At 42.0% G+C, this 20,642-nt stretch overlaps 1 protein-coding gene and 1 long non-coding RNA gene across 2 annotated transcripts; one reads left to right on the top strand and one right to left on the bottom strand.

The window, feature by feature from the left end:
* Window positions 1-8,721: 8,721 nt before the first annotated feature.
* On the bottom strand, window positions 8,722-10,247 carry LOC118414739. Its single transcript, XR_004831019.1, has 2 exons — window positions 9,904-10,247; window positions 8,722-9,496 (listed from the first exon to the last, which is right to left on the bottom strand). It is a non-coding gene; the product is annotated as an uncharacterized LOC118414739 (long non-coding RNA).
* A 3,816-nt stretch (window positions 10,248-14,063) lies between these two features.
* On the top strand, window positions 14,064-17,680 carry LOC118414445. Its single transcript, XM_035818483.1, has 2 exons — window positions 14,064-14,277; window positions 16,462-17,680. Exons 1-2 carry the CDS (start codon window positions 14,157-14,159, stop codon window positions 16,830-16,832), a joined length of 492 nt encoding a protein of 163 aa, XP_035674376.1. The 5' UTR covers window positions 14,064-14,156; the 3' UTR covers window positions 16,833-17,680.
* Window positions 17,681-20,642: the final 2,962 nt, after the last annotated feature.

Here is a 20,642-nt window from a genome sequence, read left to right as displayed (position 1 = left end):
AAGGTTGTTTATGTAAAAAATTTGACTTGAATCTTGTTACCAAGTATCTAATGCCTATCTATACCAAATTTCAGGTCATTTAATTGTAATACCAGGGTACAGGAGCCAAAAGTGTCCTTTTTTGGTCAAAAATTGGCCAAAAATCGCAAAAAATAAGCCTTTTGTTGCACTGTACACCAAAAGTGTTATTGAATTTATATGGGGGCATTATCAAGGCACATCTGTGTCAAATTTCAGCTCATTCGGTTGCAATACCAAGGTACAGGAGCCAAAAGTGTCCTTTTTTGGTCAAAAATTGGTAAAAAAAAATCGCAAAAATAAGCATTTTGTTGTACTGTACACCAAAAGTGTTATTGAATTTATATGGGGGCATTATCAAGGCACATCTCTGTCAAATTTCAGCTCATTTGGTTGTAATACCAGGGTACAGGGGCCAAAAGTGTCCTTTTTTGGTCAAAAATTGGTCAAAAACTCGCAAAAATAAGCATTTTGTTGTACTGTACACCAAAAGTGTTATCGAATTTATATGGGGGCATTATCAAGGCACATCTCTGTCAAATTTCAGCTCATTTGGTTGTAATACCAGGGTACAGGGGCCAAAATATACAGTTTTGGTCTAAAATTGACCAAAAAAATCTCAATAAAATCATTTTAGAGGCAGATATGAAAAAACTGAGAAAAAAAGCATCAAGGTATTGGCCCATTCTACCCCTGTGTCAAATTTCAGGTCATTCGGTCCAGGAACGGCGGAGATGAATCACTTTGAAGATTTGACAGGAGAAAGAAGAAAGAAAGAAAGAAACATTACGAATACAATATATTTCACCATACTATGTATGGCTGAAATATAATAATGGACTATGTGACTACAATTCTAATGTCATCTATCATAATTACAGTAGATTACATGCCATGTAACGATGTTATTAATGACGTTATGAAATGATAGGCAAAGCATACTGAGCATGCACAAGGGAAGACATCATATCAGATACAGGGCAGGTGATGTAACGTTACATTTTGCCGGGACACTGACTCCTTGGGCCAGCCGTAGATCTTTCCAGTAAAGGCGCAATGTGCCGAGACCGCGAAGAGAGAAGCGAGAGAGATATCCAACTGACAATCACAGAACAATCCTGCTTCAGGTAAGAAAACCTTTCCGACCATATCACATGAATTTGTGAGCGCACTTAGGCCACGAGCTTCCGATCTCAAATTGTTGTGATCTTTTTGATAGCAATTCAAGTGTCAATAGGCCGCCGGAAGACATACAATTATAACAATTCATAATGAATGCAACCTGCAACCATGGAAACATGCGTATTTCTTCTTGACTGGATCTGAGTTGTGATCGGCGGCATTTCTGTGGTTATCTGAAAAGGTAAGAACAAAAAGGAACGAAAGTGGAAGACGAGCCAAGCATAAATTTGGATTTACCTGAAATCTGGATTTTCTGTTAGACCGATCTTAGTGTGAGAACATGAGTGATAAGGCATGGACATAATTAAGGTTTTCCGTCAGAGAAGTGCGCTATTAGCGTATAACCGCATAACTAGGCTTATTACCGGATTACTTGTTTGTCGGCTACTCTCCATGGGTATTAACAGAATAACGAGAGGGAACCCTCTTGGGACGATGCCGATGGTCGTTGACGTCATGCAGAGGAATGGGTAAGATGAACAGCATGGTTCCTCCTCCTTACCGCCTTCACTCACCTGTTCTCATCTTTCCCTTCTCCATCCCCATGGTCTTCTCCATCGTTTTTTTGGACAGACGAGGACAATGTGGCACTGCACTCAAGATAGTAACTTGTATTAACAGTGTCGCATGCAGTAAAGGTAAAGGTATTCCTTTCTTTTCCACCGAAGTCAGGTACCCATTTTTACACCTGGCTGGATGGATTGAGGAAGCTCGTGTAAAGTGTATTTCCAAAGGGCATAACATTGGGGGCACGGCGGGTATCGAACTCGGGACCTCTAGATTCCGAGCCGAACTCTCTACCAGTTATGCCTCACATGACGCCACAAGCTACTGTTCTCCCCGCATTTTCTATTCTCCCCTCCCTTGTCCCTTTGTACTCTCAACCCTCCTTATCTGCTCTTCTCAGCCTCGTTCAATCCTTCAATGTCCTTTCATCCTTCAGCAGCCTCCCTAGTCCCCGGAAAACATCAAAATACTCAGCAACTGGGCAGTTTGTCCTCAGGTAGATCCTAGGTTTATTTGAACTAAACCATCCATGACGCCCTGATAGAAAGTAAGTACCTATAATACTGCTTATCTGTGTTTTACCAAAAGACGCTCAGGGCAATAACTGTGTTTGGCCTATTCTGATGGGTCACGACCTTCAGATGATACTGCTGTATCTACAGTTAACGTTACTTTTATATATCTGGCGAAAACACGGTTTCCCCCTCGGCCTTACATCAACGGTATCCTAGCAACGGTATCAGATCACCTCCTCTCATTGGGTCCTGATATGAATGATCCCCATTGCTCTCTTTATCATTCCTAATCACTTATAGGTCCTTATGGTATCGTCGCAGCCTGATTATAACGGCAAACAAATGAGGACGTGAATAGATTAGTCTCCTTATTTCGTTGTCAATGATTTGTTCGTCATCAATACGTGCCATGACTTCGCCATACTCACTACATTCGTCTCGAGTTGTAGTGAATAAAGAGTGGAGTGGAGAGGGTGAGTACGAAGAGGTTCTGGTCATTCCCCTCTGGTCGGTTCTTTTCAGTAAGCCGCATGAGTCACCTTATCAGCCCGTCCATGATTGAGTTGGAGACCGCACTGCAGCATGATATTCCATTGGCCTTTCTACATGTCATTTTCCTGACCTTCGGAAAGACTACACAATCATGTAAATAAGTGCAGCATACTAGTATAGTAATATAGTATAGGACAAAACGGACAAAGGGACATGAACTCAGATTTCATGGTATGGTTTCATAAAGCCAGAATAAGCATCTCTCTCAAACAAACATACATGTGGTATCATACGATTACCCACAGAGAGCACGATGAAAGCCAGCCATCCCGGTGGACATTGACCTCGAAGCTCTCGTGAGATCAAACGATGAGTCCGTTTGCCATGTATAATGTATATCTAAACTTCTATAAATCACATGTTTCCGTTGAAATCCTCAAATCTTTCCATTTTTCTTACGTTACATATCGACGTGTCTGGTAAAAGCCTGATCTCACAAAGCGCATTACAGGATTACCCTGCCGATAGCTGACCCATGCGTACTTCCACGCGCTCCGACTAACCTGTCATACACACAGTCTGGGGCAATTCTGCTGCTGCGGACATCACCCACCACATACACTTTTTATTTGTGAGAACTGTAAAAGACTATAATGGCTTATTCTCAAAGCTGTAACGATAAATTAAAAACTGGACCTTACATACCTCCTAGTTTCTTTGCAATTTTCCAGTTGAGCTAAAAACTTAACATTTCATATTTGGAACATTACGTGACAAAAACGTTATTCGTATGAGCTTCCTTTGGTCGCATCTTCCACTCTTTGCGCTCGTCACTTAAGATCTGGGAAGTCGTTGTCAATGGCACCACGTCGGGAGACCTACATTTTCTGGCAAAGAACGATGGTCTCCAAGTGTATCCTTACAGTAACTGATCGGTACTCTTACCTGACTGCCTTTCCAGGCTGCTCGGCTGGAACGGCCGGCTGACAGCAAACGAGTCAGTTGGAACACTCTAAACGCCCCTACAGATCATCATTACAACACCATGTATACAGACAACACTTTATGACCAACACACAGGAGCAGTAAGATCTACTGGATGTTTTTTGCCTTGCCGCCAGGCAAGGCTTTACGCCAGCTTTCTTCCTTGGATGGACGGACGGACGGACCTGTTAACCTTGCTCTTCCAAAGACCCTTTCAAAGGCCCTTCCAAATCGCCTTTCTCATGGACAAGTTTGACGGCTCAGGCAGACAATGGTACATCCCTGTTGAATTTTAAACCGTCGATCCATTTTACGTATTTGTTTCTGTTTGCGGTCGGTTCTAAAAGCATTTAATATTTGGTTACATTGAATAAATGAAGCGTTTGTATGGTAAAATTCCAAATTCATTTGGAGTGACATAAAATCAAGTGCATTATCTCGCAACAAGAATTGCATTAGCTATTCATAAAGATGAAACAATTTCCAAATCAGGCTAATAAATTGTATGTGAATATATAAGTAGCCATGACGTCATCAAAACGTTGGAGAGGCCTTCCGAGACCGCAGCAAAACGCTAACGTGAGTTTAGGAGAGCGCCAGCTCAAAACGTCACACGAGAAGTCGCAATAGATAATATTTAGGATCATTTTGTTATATCGCTGTGGCTATATTGACACACTGAGTGTGCCTATAGCCTAAACAGGCTATTGACACACCGAGATTCCAGCCAGCCAATCAGAGCTTGTAACATGCCTTTCCCGACATTATTTTGCCAGGCTCTCGTCTCATTACAAACTTTTCACATAAGTAACAGTTGTTTAGACATTTTTCGGAGGATTAGACATTAGAATCTTTGAATCTTGGAATGAACGGACGTATTCAAGTTATGCCTTAGATTTGGATACCTGTTAATACAAGTTAGCATGGCGTAGTGGTTAGCGTGATTAGTCGCCACACTGCCGACCCCGGTTCGAACCCGCCTAGCGAAAGTTTTTTTTTTCAATTGTCCTTTTACCTTTTTATAACATCCATTTGATATAAGAATATTTTCGTCATGCGACCAGAACCATGAAAACCCACCTTTGGGACTTTTTGGTCTGCATTTTCAAGAGTGCATGTTTAGGTAACAGTTACGTTTATTTTTTTCAGCCGCAGAATCCACCCGCTACGTTCTTATTTTGGACGGTACACTTATTATTTCTTTTAAATTGGACCAGGGACCCCTGAAATAATAAAATGTGGGGTTTTCCAAGGATAAAAGCTCCTTGGGTTTTCTAACCATAATTCTGCGGTATTTTTGCTCAAAATTCACGCCGTCGAAGCATATATTTCCGCGCCGCTATGTCATCCAAACATATCGGTTGATCTCGCTATGACGCTACAAAGTTCTTTCAAAATAATGAAAGTAAAACAACAACTATAACTTCGCTTCACTTGTGATATCAGTTTTGAGGCCGCAAATTCTCCCTAACGGCAGGAATTCGTCGGCAAACACAGCTGAAAACGTGTTCCAACATGGTCACATGCGGTGTTTGCATGGTACTAAATATAGTTAGCTCATTTGCATACTTGTGACTGGCTACATGCGGCCTATACCGTAAACACGTGAAAAAGATCGTATTTTGGGTTGATGATGGGCACAGAATGCCATTTGTATTTTCAGAGTGTTGCCTTTCAAATATAATCGTAAGATTTTCTCATTTTCGTGGTTTCTAGTGTCAAAATTTTAATAATACGTATTTAGCAGACAAGCAAATTATCCTTACTGCACGCCAAGGCACAGCATTTTGCCTTGCCGGGCTTGAAGTGCCGACCTACCTTTTCCTGACGATATTCCTACCACGCGGCAAGGCACAGCTTTTTTAAAAAGATTTCTTGTTTTTTTTTGACATGCTGCGAAATAGATAACTAATGTACAGGACGATCAGATGTATCGAGATCGTGATGAAATTCTTTATCCGTTTTACTTTTTAATCTTCTTACAGAAAGAAAAGTGTGATCTAGAACATTATTTACTGTAACAATTGCGAACAAATACTGTTTATGACTTATTTCTTACTAATTGTTATTCAAACACATCCATATATACAACGAACAGCTCTAAGCTCTGCTCTGTCACTTACTACATAATGTAATCGAACACACAGTGTCAGCTACCTTACCTGTAACCATGGTAACAGACGTCTGGTCCAGGACATTGGCCGTATTTATTTGGAGAAGAAGAAACGTAGCAAAAACAATATGTTTCCCTTCCGTGAAGGCAAACATAGATATTGTCGAGTAAATGTCTTCTCTCACTATGTGCTCAGTAATTGCCTTCTTTTCTTACTGAACCTTTATAGGGGTCCACCATGTATCTCGCGGGTTCTGTGCCACACTGAATAAAATGAAGATAAAATGGAAATGAATAAACAGATTGAAAAGGCGAAGACATGGCTCTGGAATTTTGTTCTTTCCACGGTGCATACAAAAAATCATACAGCATGCAATTGTTAATGTATGTTTGGAACACTCTCTTTTAGGTTCCCCAATAAAGCATGCTTTGAGTTGAATATATAATACAAGAAAACAAAGCCAACGAAAGATCACATGCAAATATGCATTCAGTACTTACATACTATTAGTCCGATCTGTTAAATGTATGAAATTTGATCACTTAGGACTCCCCTCCCAATTATCTTGAATGGTATTTCCCGTACATAGGTCCTCTGAGGTTTACTTTGATCACCCATGACTTGCGAACGTACGCTCATCCCTGTACAGGTTCTACAGGAGGCATGGCAGACGGACTGACAACCGAACCTTAAAGTCATCATGGACAGTTTTGTGAACGCCACTGAGACTGCGCTGAATGAGAGCTGGTCCCGGGAACACAACCTGACGTACGGGAACGGCAGCATGGCGGCGGACAGCGGTGTGGGGGCCGGGATGGACACGTACTCGTCAGCTATGATCGCCACCGTGCTCATCATGTCCCTGGTCGTGTACGCCTTCATCATACAGGGGATCCTGTTCTGTCGGGAACTCAGACACTTTAACTGAGATGGGACAGCGCGGGGGGTCAGCGGTTAGTGATCCAGCTTCTGGACTCGAATGTCGACCTGTTGTTGCCTACCCGACGTGCTCGAGGTCATCGGCCGTACATGTAGGACTGACGTTTATTACCCGTGATGTTCATCGTGCGTATCATGAAATGTATTGTGAGGACTTGGTGCCAGCCATTGCCGTTCTTATGACACGAACGTTGTATTTCATGGTAGAGGATTGTAGCCTTTGTCGTTATAACTTCCGTTTACAACGCTGTTATCGAGCGATGCTATGTATCACGATATGGTACCGAAGTATTCCTAGTATGTGCCGTTTGTAGTTTTTTCCAACTGAAACTGTGTTTGAATCTGCTCACCGGGTTTGACCGCAGCTGCTACCTGCGGCTTAGTGTGACTTATGGATGCACCAGTACTATAGTAGTGTGTTTGGCGCATTGAAATACAGACAATTATGACTGCACCCAGCTACGACAGCAACGTATCATCAAGTTGTTACGAGTAAGGGAGGACTACAAATATCAACTGGGAAGGACGAACTTAAAGATTTACTGGCGTATATTTTATAAGTCTAGATGTGCTGCGGTAGATCTAGCAGAAATGTATATTTTACAGTTGCCGTTGGTGAGGAAGATGTCGACATCTCGGATTGGCTTTGGAGGTGTTGTCACCATTGCATACATCTCATAAGTTAGTATCTACTGTTTCAGCTGATCACTGATAACGTAAGTAACCCGTGTTAAAAAAGCGATGCAATTCTTAATTGGTTGTGCAATGTGAATGACTGTAGAACCTGCAGTGCTACAATTCTTCCACGGGATGATTTTGCGTCCGCACGTCACATCACTACAAATATGGGCATGTAACGTCAGCTGGCAATTACACACATGAATTGACGTTTTTAAAAGGGTTCATGCTCACCAAGGGGCTGCAAACAGAAGGCTTTTTTTAGAGAATATTAGAAACGGAACTTTCCTTTTTTCATCTCCAACCGTCGACTGCACAATGTTCACTCAAAGTCAATATATCTCATTATAATCAACCATAGCTAACGGGTATAGTCATCATCATTACGTGTAACGTTACAACAGTTCATCAGGCCTTTCTACGAGGGCACGGAAAGTAGAAGTCGGCAGAAATAGGGTGGGTAATTGGTCAGGAGAGTCGGCCCGCGGGACGTCACATTTCCCTCCACTACACCGGCCAATGAACCCAGGTGACGGCCACACTCCCCTGGTAGATTTTGTCCACTTTAGCCAGCGTAGTTAGTGTAGTATGAACTATCCATTCCGGGTGGTATGTTTTACTAAGCTTCCCTATGTCAGGGCCGGTATGGTTACAGCTGGGCAGTGGCACTGACAGGGTTACCGGTAATAGAACTGTGGGGAATGAAATAGTACATTTGTTGAGTGTAGCAACTTCGTTCATAATATGACACCCTCCCCTCTAGATCTATCTATCTATCTAACTTGAAAGTATCCTACGCGCACAACAGGTACTAAAGTAAATGCCATCACCACGCGTACGTTACTTTAAATCGTGAGAATAAGCTATATAAACCATAGGCGGTATATTCCTTTCCGAGTGCAACTCAATTCTTCAGCTGTCATCAGTGCTGGAATTAATGGCTTTTACTTCAACTATGCACATGCCCGTATCTACTGTAAAAATCTTAATGCATCATAACGTCGCTTATCCGCAGAACTAAGTGCTCTTTGCTAGCTTTACGTCAGAAACACTTTCTGCCTGGCGAAGGGGATAACATCCTTATCAGACCGCTGGATGTACAGTCTGAAACATATACTGGGACTTGAAATGTTACGACTATTCTTGTGCATCAGATTGCTTTCTGTATGCAAACAATGGACCAAAATATCACTTTTACAATTTATGACTATAGCGAGTCTAGCGACGCAACCTATTGAAGGCTGACTGGTGAAGAGAGTCTGCCCGGAATCTAGTCTATGTGAGATCAAGGACGGTTGAGAAATTCCCACTGGGTGGGAAAAGTTGTCCGAGATTTATTATGCACGATATCGCTGAGTACAGTTTAGAATAATAAAGCAAGAACTACACATTTCCTGCATGTTACAGGAGGCACAGGAGGGATTTTGGGCGAAGGAAGTATTTGAAAATCAACAAACTGAATAAAACGAGTCAGCATGATGCTATTGAAAAGCTTATGTTGCTTCTTCATTCTTACAGCTGCAGGCTAATTCGGCATAAAAGATTATTTTCATAGAAATGATTAACGAAGCATAGCTTGTCCCTTTACACTTTATCTGATATATTATATCGCTTGTAGGAGAGCTGTGAGACCCTGAGTTTTTCCTGATCCTTATGAACCCTATGACTGCTACTCAGCATGAATAAGGTTTAATTATATCAAAGAGGTTGGGCTTTTGTTGCAATCGCCCAATCGGTTTTAATTCAGACGTGCTTGTTGCTGAAAATCCTGCCCTTGTTCCACAAAACATCACTGCTCGCTTTGCCTTTCTCTGGACAAAAATCTTAACACTACACTTACGTGGATAACAGTATAATAAACACATTATTTCACAAGCTACATAGTTCTCGCAAAAAGTGGAAAGCTTCCAGTTGTTCGTAATTCTCGATGGAAGCTGTATCTTTGATGTACAGGCTAAAATCGCTAGGAGGCGCTGCTTTTGAATCCAAGTCAATCCATGGCAACTTCATGGATTTTCTTCCAGCTCCCTGTCCGGCACAGTGTCTAAGCTCAGCCTCTCTGGGAACCTAAGACAGACGGTCGGAAGAGCAATTCACATTTCTACACCATACTGTAATACTGTATGTCCTCATTATCTGTTGCTGTTATCAATAATATAATATTACACTGATGTTATTGTTACATGTATATCGCTACTTCTTCATACTTACATGCATCTGCACTTGCGACGGTTGAAGCAAATGCTGGCAAATATTGACGATCTATGAATTCATCCTTTTTATATATAGGCAGCCCCTTCAACATGATACTTTCAAGGGGATAAGTTGAATGTAAATACACAACTGTCTTTAGACCAGGAATACCATATCTACATGTAACGTTAGAGACCTTGCATAATGTCGTCAATTACAAAAAGCTTAAATTGTATTTATGTTAACACGCGATATATCAGTAGCATCAAGAAATGATGTACCTAATGTCACACAATTAGTGAAGTTTAAGCAGCCCACTTGCGACGTCCACGGATCCAGGAAATCGACCCGGAAATAGCACCACCAGTCCACCAGCGCAGCCCCCCTCCCACACCGAGCGCCAGGCGAACCGCTAGGAGATGTCTATTCTCTTCTGTGTGTCTACGAGTTTGGAGTGCAGACGGTCCCTCTTCCACTTCAGGTACTTCCTGTACCAAGAGTTGGACTTCCAGCCGAGAAAGAAACCCAGACAGAAGGAGACCCCGGCACACACGGCCACAGCACGGTCGGACGGCATGACGGACAGAGGGCAAATACGGAGGTCATCGGGAGAAGCCACTTTTGCAGCAGGGAGGTACACTGGATTTTTTAAAAGAAATAAGCATAATCTAGATTACTAAATTGACATCAGGTAGGAAAGGGATATATCTTGTTTTAAGTTTTTAGTCTTCCAATGGACATTAACCAGAATCTATGACTACAGGTGCGACGTTCATGGAACCTAGTCGATATTGAGGTCAAAGTACATTGCGCCCGTCTGACCCAGAGTGCGTACTCACAGTCGGTAGAAAGTTCTTTAATACCTATGACGTTTTGCAAAATAAAACTAGAGTTCAACGAACACATACCTTTGCCAAATAAACCAGGTTTGTTATGTAGAATGATGTCTGTAGACATAAATGTGTTACTCGTTACATCTTATTTTATATGCCTGGAGTTGGTTCATAACATTTCGCCATTGCTTATGCAAATTACATCCCTATGCAGATTAGATTTACATAATAATATTAAATTGTATCAAGCATCATTTGCATAATAAATGTGTATTGATATTTCCTTCTTTCTTAGCTAAAAATGTGACAAGTTTGAAAGTCCTATAAGGAATGCAGTGGATTTACAAACTTTTCTCATTAATTATGCAAATTAGCAGTCGATTTGCATAATTATAATTCCATCATGTAAGTCTTCCCTTTGGCTATCTACATACCAAAAACCATGACGATCCGTCAACACGTTTATATTTTCTCATTAATTATGCAAATGAGGCCGTCATTTGCATAATTAATATGCATTGATATTTCTCTCTTCCTCATCTATATATGTGACAAGTTTGAAAGTCCTATCATGAAATGCAGTGGATTTATAAACTTTCCTCATTAATTATGCAAATTAGTTGCTGATTTGCATAATTGGTATTCCATTGTGTACATTGTTACTTGGGCTATCTACATACCAAAAACCATGACGATCCATCAACACGTTCTCGAGTTATTCTCGTCCAAAGTTTGAAAGGAAATCGGCGACTGCAGTTCCAAACAAGCCGCTAGGGGGTCCAAACTTAAAGCACTTACTCTCTGCACCAAGGGCTATCTACCACTCAAAAATCATAACCACAGCAGGTCCAGAACACGAGATAAAAAAAATTGAGGTTTTGCTGCAGTACCTTAGCAAGCCGCTAGGGGGCCCATTATCGAACTTGACCTTCGTTTTCCCGACCCCTACCCACCTACCAAATATTATTGGGATCCATCAAAGGCTTCTTGAGTTATACTGTTAACACACAGACACACAGACTCACAAGCCTAAAACATAACCTTAGCTATTCTGGCAAAGGTAATAAGATTAAAGAAAGATAGATAGATGTCCTTGCCCGCATCTCGATGGCACATTGGGCCATCATTAGACCACACTTTCCTCGCAGCATTTTTTCAAATTACCACGGACACTGCTTAGTACATTCAGTTCCTTCCCATTTAAGACACATGATACGACAGCAAATTTTGTTCTAGATGTGAGTATCTAAAAGGAAAATGAAAAAAAAAGACTTCATGAAACCAAATTTAGAATGAGCTATGTAGGGAGAGGAGCCTGAAAGGAACTTGGAAGAAAGGAAAAGTAGGAACGCAATCCGTGAAAAGGGGGAAAACCTATAGTCTCTACCAGACCCCGGGTGGCTGGAAAAACCACAGAAATTGAACAAATAGAGGAGTAAGCCGGCCAGAGAAGTATAGCCGGCTAGGGACAGCGCGCGATCTAGCCGCCTATGCTTCTCTGACCGGCTTACTCCTCTATTTGTTCCATTTCTACGGTTTTTCCAGCCACCCGGAGTCTGGTAGAGACTAGGAAAAACCGCACAGGAAGGATTCAATGACTGAATTATCCGAAGTTGAGAATGTTTACAGATTTGCTTTCCTCGACCACGACTCGACCATGGATGCGTTAACGCTGTGACGAATCCGCCAACATTTTCTCTGCTTGGTGCGATGCGTTCTTTAAATTAGACATCATAGCGCAACCTCCGGATGACACAGACCTTGGGGTGGTACGTGATGTGGTATGAACAAACAGGTGCTGTGTTTGTAAACATGATTCACAGCATGATAGCTTCGATCCCACGAGTTTTCATGAGGTTTCGTTCTAGGAGGAATCGAAAAAAAGGCGCAAGTTCAACATGGTATGGTTGTACCTGTAGTACAGATCCTCAATCTGCGAAAAATTGTTCAATAATGGTCTTTTATGACAGACTATTACTCTGCTGTGGCGCATTTCTGTGATCTCAGCTCCGATTTGCTGACATGGCGGACCGTCTGAAACAAGCGGTATGCTATTTCACAAACACCTACGCACCAGCCTCCTCCTGGCCGTTTGTTATCTGAAGTATTCAGTTCGCCATGTCAGCTGGTTTATGTCACACGGAGTATAAACTGACTCAACACACACACTTCGTCTAAAAGTAACTTCGTCTGAGCCCACGGTACCGGTTATGCACTGTCATCCTTTGTTCACAAGAGTTCAGTTTGAACATTATACACGAAGAGTAGAATGGTGTGGATTGAATATTGACAGTATTTAGCTTTAGGTAATAAAAATTCATGGCCCTATTATGTCTGCCCAGAGACAAAGACAATGATTAAGAAAGTAAATGTCAGTGACGAAGGTTTAGCATGATTCACTTCACACATAATGATTTTCAGAATGAGAAAGTTTTCCCTTAAAATGATATGTACTTCACGTTTAGATACTCCCTTATTACTCATTTCTTCTATACTACATACATATGTAACGAACACCTGTGTCATATATATACATATATATATATATATATAACATATATATATATATATATATAACATACACCTGTCCCATAGGGGAGGGTACCGGTACAGAACATTTAGGTCCAGGGCTTGAAGACCAGGTCCAGGTTTCGGACCTGAACATGGACCTAATTGTCTGGAAAAAAAAATTGAATGGGTAAAAGTCAAAACAAAGGCAGGTTTCACTACAATGGAATCTGCATTTGACGTCTACTGGCGCTTTAAATCCATATCTTCATTTAAACAACACTAATGCCTCTGTTAACGTATACCAAGTTTGATTGTAAGAACTGTCAACTCTCCTTTACTTCACTCTTGTTTATTTCTTGGGTCATTATATGTGAACGCCTGCCGAAATAATCTTTTCATTTTCTCTAATCGGTCCAAAATCCGTCCCACTGATTTTTTAGGGTCGTTTTTTTCCGGAACGGTCCAACAAGAATAAAACGTTTTTTTTCCCGCACCCACCCCTACTGTGTCATGGTTTGTTTTGTAGTCGTCTGTATTTCCCTCTCCTTACACACGCGATGTCCTAGCCTCTACATTTTTCTTACCACTTTCTCTACTCTTGAACAGTTTGTTTACTTTTTACTTCAAACAAGCGCCCTTGTTACAGTCCAATTAGGCCCTGTCAAGGCGCGTGGACTGTACCAACATGCGCAGACCAGAGGGACCGCCCACACGAAGTGTTGCCCGACTGACGTGTTGGGTAGCCTAGATCTCCAGGCTTGTGACTGGGCCTCTCAGCTATAGGCGAAGAGCCAATCGCTGCTGGGCAAATAATGTTATGTACTTTTTAACATAAACACGGCAATAGTCATGATGTTTAGCAAATGGCGTCTAGCCTTTATATGAGAAGACGTAGAACACACAGAGAAGAAAAGTTAAAGTCATGAATTTAAAGCAAAACATGTCATTGAATACTACTTCTCTTGTGTGATAACCTGCATCTGGTCATCGTGTGCATTGCTTCCCGATTGGTAAATCATTCTCTTGTCCTCATCTGGCAGTCTGGGGTTGTAGGCTACAGTCTGCGTGCATGTTGGCATTTCAGTCATGGGGTATCAATAACGCACCCTAACCATAAATAGCGCTGGAGGCCCCGGCATACATACGTACATGTTGAACCATATCTTCTGCGCAGATCATTATATAAGGCGATGGAGTTAAGCGACACGACTTGCGTAGAACTGTGCAGCAGTCTAACAACGAGAGACCCTGACGCGCCCGAGCACACGGCAGACCGGACACAACAGGACACAACCCTCGGCATGAACGCTGGTATGTAGGGGAACAGTGCGTCGTTCGCGCCGCTGGGGGTGTAGGGTCGTGTGCTGAGCTAGTGTAAAATATCGTGACGTCCACTAATGCCTTAATTCTGCCGCCCTGAGGGAGTTTGTGGATTTGTGGTAATCGGCTAGACCGAATAGTACACAACCGGGACTCATATTGCGGCTGATTTAAGTGGTTGGACAGCTGGCATTGTAGCACGGGGGAGGGGCGTTACGGTGCTTCTAGAAAATGCATGGGACGTAGTTTGGGTGTGAATGTTGCTATCAAACTGCTTCAGATTTTATCAGAAATTATTTAGACAGAAAAGTCTTAGGAATAACAACGTTACCGCGTCGCCAACCCTGCTACAGGCCATAAAAATCCTGGCAACTTTTACTTTCCCTGTTCAACTTGAAATACTGGTCATAAAGTCACCAAGACACTAAAACATGTAATGCAGGAAGAAATACATGCTTGTAAATCATGTCATTGGGTAACGTACATTCGGTCACAGGTTCAAATGTAGGACTTCCAACGGGCTGCCCTTGACTGACCAGTTTTAGCTGCATCACGGCAGAGCTATCATAACAACATCTGAACTCAGCAGTGCTGCCCGTGTGTACATGATGATGTCGGGCGTGTTGTGGCCTGCGTAGTGACGTTGATAACGATCCAACTGTAGCATACCTGGGGCACAGTAAATCAACTGGCACAGTAGAACTAATAGTTGATGGAGCATGGCCTTTCTGCGTCAAATTGAATTTGCAAGGTCACTTCAATTAAGTCTCGGTGACAAGACAGTACATATGTGAGGAAAGTCATTTCAGTATCCTCCCTTTGAACATTTTTCATGGAAAGCACAAGAAATATACTGTGGTCAATGGCCATCCCCGCCACTCACTCACTCACTCGCGTATGCCTAACTGTAAAAGGCATTAGGATATGTGGTTCCCATTCATTCCTATTTGAAGTGGATCAATACGTTTGTTTGAAAAGCACTGCAGAGGAATTTGTATCCGCTACGCCGCGCTGGGCGTTATTTCACATCCTCATGTTGAAGTATTTGTTTTGAAGACGGCGCAAAGTATGCTGGGTGAAACAAAAATATTCAGTGCGCAACGATAACATAACTACTGAGCGCGAAGATGAAACAGGTAAACACGCCTCCAGGGAGACAGCTGTCTTCTGTACATGCGTGGTTTCACGGGTTCTGTTACTTCTTAAAGTAGTCAGACGTCTCTCAGACATTTAAGGAGCAATGTATCTTGTTACAAAGAAAAGAATTGGTAGAAGAGTGGGGATCGCAATACGGAGTAAAGAAATTGAGATGAGAATGATAAATCGGGGGTATGTAGGTGCAGGAGAAGGGTGACGTAGAGAAGAATTGACAAAGAGATAGACATACAAACATTGGTATGTTCCAGTTTCTGTGTTAACGAGCAGTATAGAGACATATTTTTACAGCTGTGTTCATAAAAATATAAATCTTTCGGACGGGCTAGAAGGATGTAGAGCTAGAGGCGGTGAACATGAAGCAGAAAGGCAGCAAAAGTTTAGGGAAATTACACAACAATATCAACAGCGAAAAAGACAGAATGAAGTTTTCACAAGCCTATTTTGTAAGCATATGGAAGTAATCGTTTGACGAGCAACTTGGCACTGAAGGTTTTTTACCCTATTTACGCCATCTTGAGATATCATTGCAAACTGCACCTTCTGCGTACAGCGTCAGCCTCATGAACGTCAGCACGTCACATACATGTGACATGAATTTGTCGGATCGCTGACCGAAACAACAAGTCTAGGAATACGTGACAGTACTAGTTCAGCTGCGGGCCCTTTTGAAAATTGGGGTTCATGCCAGAATCCGAACACGACAACACGATGGATAAGTATACCAGTCTAAATCAAGGCTAGTATGATGAAAACACACATACATACAAACATACAACATATGTACGGACAATGAATGCACCATTGCTTTTTATGAGGGAAACAGCTAGCTAGATTGAGAAGCAGGTTTTTGTCAGTTTTTGCCCAGATTTCTCCCTGTTTTACCTGTCTATCCCCTCCCATATCTCATTCTTCCATTAACATCAGTATTGCTTTATTCAACAGCGAGTCAGACCTGCATGAAACAATCCTATCCGACCCCCATAGACAACAGTTGAACCTGTATTTATGTTTGTTCAGTGTCAGTGCCATCCCGTGTGGAGCGGCAGAAGAGGGACTACCAGTCGCTGTTGGCACTGCTGGCCCGCCGCATAACCCAGCGGCAGCTCGCCCAGATGATGCTCCTGTCCACACAGTTCCACACCCAGTCCGAGTGGGAGACGCTCGCCCAGGACACCACCTTCGACAAGCTGGTAGCCTCGCTACAAGACAAGGAGCTGCTGTCGGAACAGAAGACAAACGTGCTGAAGAACATGTTGATTCAGATAGACAGCGTGAAGCCGGACGTGTTGACCAAGATCAGGGAGTACGAGGCTAGGTACGGCAGCCTCGTGCAGACGTCGCAACCCATCACAAAACCCGTGTTGTACCAGGGCCGCTCCTGGTACTAAGGACTAGACTATTGGCGTTTCTGTGGGGAAGGGGACATTCACGGTCAAGCTGCTTCCTTAGAACTTCAACACAAATCAAAATCATTACATGAGGTAGATTCTACAATTGATCGCAACAGAGGCGTACTGATGGTCTCCTGAGACTGGACTGCCAAAGAAGAAGGAGAAAGGACGACTGGGCTTGCAAACGGTCCAGGTTTCGTCCACTCAATACCAAAGGCTTGTATTAATTTTGCTACCATGTAATCGGCCCTGATTGTCTTCCTGAAGGACTGGGGCGAGGCCACAGGCAAACACACTGATCATGCATGACTGTTAAGTGCGTATGGGGTCCTGGATCCTGAAGAGTCGTGTGGCCATATTGACATACGCCAGTGCGTGATCATCACGGGACAGGACTCGTGGTGAATGGTTAGATCATAAATAAATATTTGCGTTCAAAACATACAAAATGAACGTCAGATCATTTAGACAAAATCAAGTCTAAAAGGACAGACAAGGGATGGGTAAGGGAACGAGGGTGAAAAGTCCAATCAAGAGATGCCTTTCACAGGTTTACAAAGTAATCTACTACCTTATACAATAGACGTCCGCGTCCTTTTCTGTCCATCATGTTTCCATAGACTATAAGTCGTACCTACGCATAAGAAGTTTGTCTAATGTCAAAAAGAAAAAAAACGCTCAAAGTGTCACAATTACCTAGGGTCAGTCACCGAAACAATTGTGAAACTACAAGGGCTGATGCTGATGTTTTGAAATGAATTTAAGCGGCATCTATTGTACCGTTGGCCATCATAGATTATAACTAATTGTAAGCCTAACGGTGATCTATAAATGTTTGAAATTTATTTTGTGTTTTGCGTTTTTCTGGGATATTTCTGTTTGTGTGTTTCATTCAGCTGTGCAAAGGGAGGCTTCTTCACCACAAAAAACTATGTAGTATGTAAACTTCATAACTTCGTCACCAGCGATGTTATATCATAGAGATGTTTAACAAAAATGTGTGGGCAGTGGTATATATTGTTAGAGAATGAAGATGATGATCGAGCGAAGAAGAAGAAGGTTTTGAAGTGAAGAGAAAGATGACGAAGAGTGGTGCTTTGAGATGGACATGTTTGGTTCAAGATGAAAGTTACGTAGTCATACAGTGCGATCTACTAGAACCTTTGGTGTAGTCTGTAAAAGGGGGAGGGTCTTTTTAGCGAATGCCCACAAACGCCCACTCTAGAGAAGTCCGCGCTGCACGAATCTCATTTTTTTTGCTTGGAATATGTCCACGTTGTGCTCCCATGTATTAATCCTGAGTTTCAAGTCAATCCATTGACCCGAAGTGACATAAATCAAAGTTTTCCATTCTCGATGGTCTTTTTAGCGAACGCCCAGCAAAATGTCTTTTTAGCGAATGCCCACTATATCCACAAAAATATCGGCTGTCGCGCAACGACACCTAAACCTACCGCCACAAACATGTTCAAGATTGTGTCCCATTGATGTGTACGGAGTTTCCGTGCTTTACAAGCATTTTAAGTCCCTGTTTTTGGTCAAAAAGTACGGCGACGATACTACCATACTTTAACTATAGCAATTCAAAATGGCGGGCACTAGTCATGTGACCTCCTTGCGGGACTGTTCTATAAGTATCGCGGGAGGGACTGTTGTAGCATACCTTCTCAAACAACCATTTTAGAGTGAATTCTGAACAAGATTTTCATTTCATAGTGCTATCATCTGACTAATATTTACAATGTGGTCATTTTTCTGTGCTATTATTACCCAGGTTTGAGGAACTTAGTGCAAATTTGGATATTGATTCACCTCAGTGCCCAATTAATGTACAAAAGGCTCAGACACATTAGTGTTATAAACCTGAATAGGGGCAGGTAACCAATACTAGAAAAACATAGCTATTTATTATTAACAATACTATTTACATTATAATAATAACTCTGCACCAAACTGGACTTTTCTTATCTTTATTTATCACAGAAACATTGTTACAATGAGGATTTGATTTGATGAGTATCTGTTACAGTGTGTACAAACTTATTTCAAATACAAAAATGTATTACGTTTCACTTCCTAAATATTTTTATATTTTTATATTTTTAAGTATTGGAAGAAGTTGACACATAAACAATATTAATTGCATTATTTATGTGCAGTAAAATGTGACCACATGCTATCAATAGCCTAATAAAATGTTGGCACATGGCACAAGCGGGCTCCCCTTCTGAGTACAGAAAGGAAATGTTTTATAACATTTAGTTATGACGTAGAAAATTTCAATTGTAAAATGTACCTTTATTAACATTTACAAACAAATTGTTTTTTCTCTTCTTAATAAATGACAACAATACAGGTAAGTAAGGTGTGTTTCCTTTTATAACAGGCCAGGTAAGACGCCGTACAGGTAAGTAAGGTGTGTTTCCTTTTATAGAAGACAAGGTAAGACACCGTACAGGTGAGTAAGGTGTGTTTCCTTGACTACAGACTAGGTAAGACACCTTACAGGTGAGCAACGTGTATTTCCTTTCATTACAGACCAGGTAAGACACCGTACAGGTGAGTAACGTGTATTTCCTTTGATTACAGACCAGGTAAGACACCGTACAGGTGAGTAAGGTGTGTTTCCTTGACTACAGACTAGGTAAGACACCGTACAGGTGAGTAAGGTGTATTTCCTTTGATTACAGACCAGGTAAGACACCGTACAGGTGAGTAAGGTGTGTTTCCTTTCATGACAGACCAGGTAAGGCACCGTACAGGTGAGTAAGGTGTGTTTCCTTTTATAACAGACTAGGTAAGACACCGTACATGTACGTAACGTGTATTTCGTTTCAGTACAGACGAGGTAAGACACCGTACAGGTGAGTAAGGTGTGTTTCCTTGACTACAGACTAGGTAAGACACCGTACAGGTGAGTAAGGTGTATTTCCTTTGATTACAGACCAGGTAAGACACCGTACAGGTGAGTAAGGTGTGTTTCCTTGACTACAGACTAGGTAAGACACCGTACAGGTGAGTAACGTGTATTTCCTCTGATTACAGACCAGGTAAGACACCATACAGGTGAGTAACGTGTATTTCCTTTGATAACAGGCCAGGTAAGACACCATACAGGTAAGTAAGGTGTGTTTCTTTTTATAACAGACCAGGTATGACACCGTGCATGTGAGTAACGTGTATTTCCTTTGATTACAGACCAGGTAAGACACCATACAGGTGAGTAACGTGTATTTCCTTTCATTGCAGACCAGGTAAGACACCGCACAGGTGAGTAAGGTGTGTTTCCTTTGTCTATAGACCAGATAGGGTATTACACAGGTGAGTAAGGCGTCTTTCCTTTGCCTATATACCATATAGGCCATTATACAGGTGAGTAAGGCGTCTTTCCTTTGCCTATAGACCAGATAGGGTATTGTGCAGGTGAGTAAAGCAACTTTCCTTTGCCTGTAGACCAGATAGGGTATTATACAGGTAAGTTAGGTGTCTTTCCTTCGCCTATATACCAGATGGGGCATTATACAGGTAAGCAAGGTGTCTTTCCCTTGCCTATATACCAGATAGGCCATTATACAGGTGAATAAGGTGTCTTTCCTTTGCCTATAGACCAGATAGGCCATTAAACAGGTGAGTAAGGTGTCTTTCCTTTGCCTATAGACCAGATAGGCCATTATACAGGTAAGTAAGATGTCTTTACTTTGCCTATAGACCAGACGGGGTATTATACAGGTGAGTAAAGCAACTTTCCTTTGCCTATATACTACCATATAGGCCATTATACAGGTGAGGAAAGCGTCTTTCCTTTGC

Source organism: Branchiostoma floridae, chromosome 4 (assembly GCF_000003815.2).
Source record: "Branchiostoma floridae strain S238N-H82 chromosome 4, Bfl_VNyyK, whole genome shotgun sequence".
Lineage (NCBI taxonomy): Eukaryota > Metazoa > Chordata > Leptocardii > Amphioxiformes > Branchiostomatidae > Branchiostoma > Branchiostoma floridae.
Note: the sequence above shows the minus strand (reverse complement) of the source record. Positions and strands in the feature narration are given on the sequence as shown.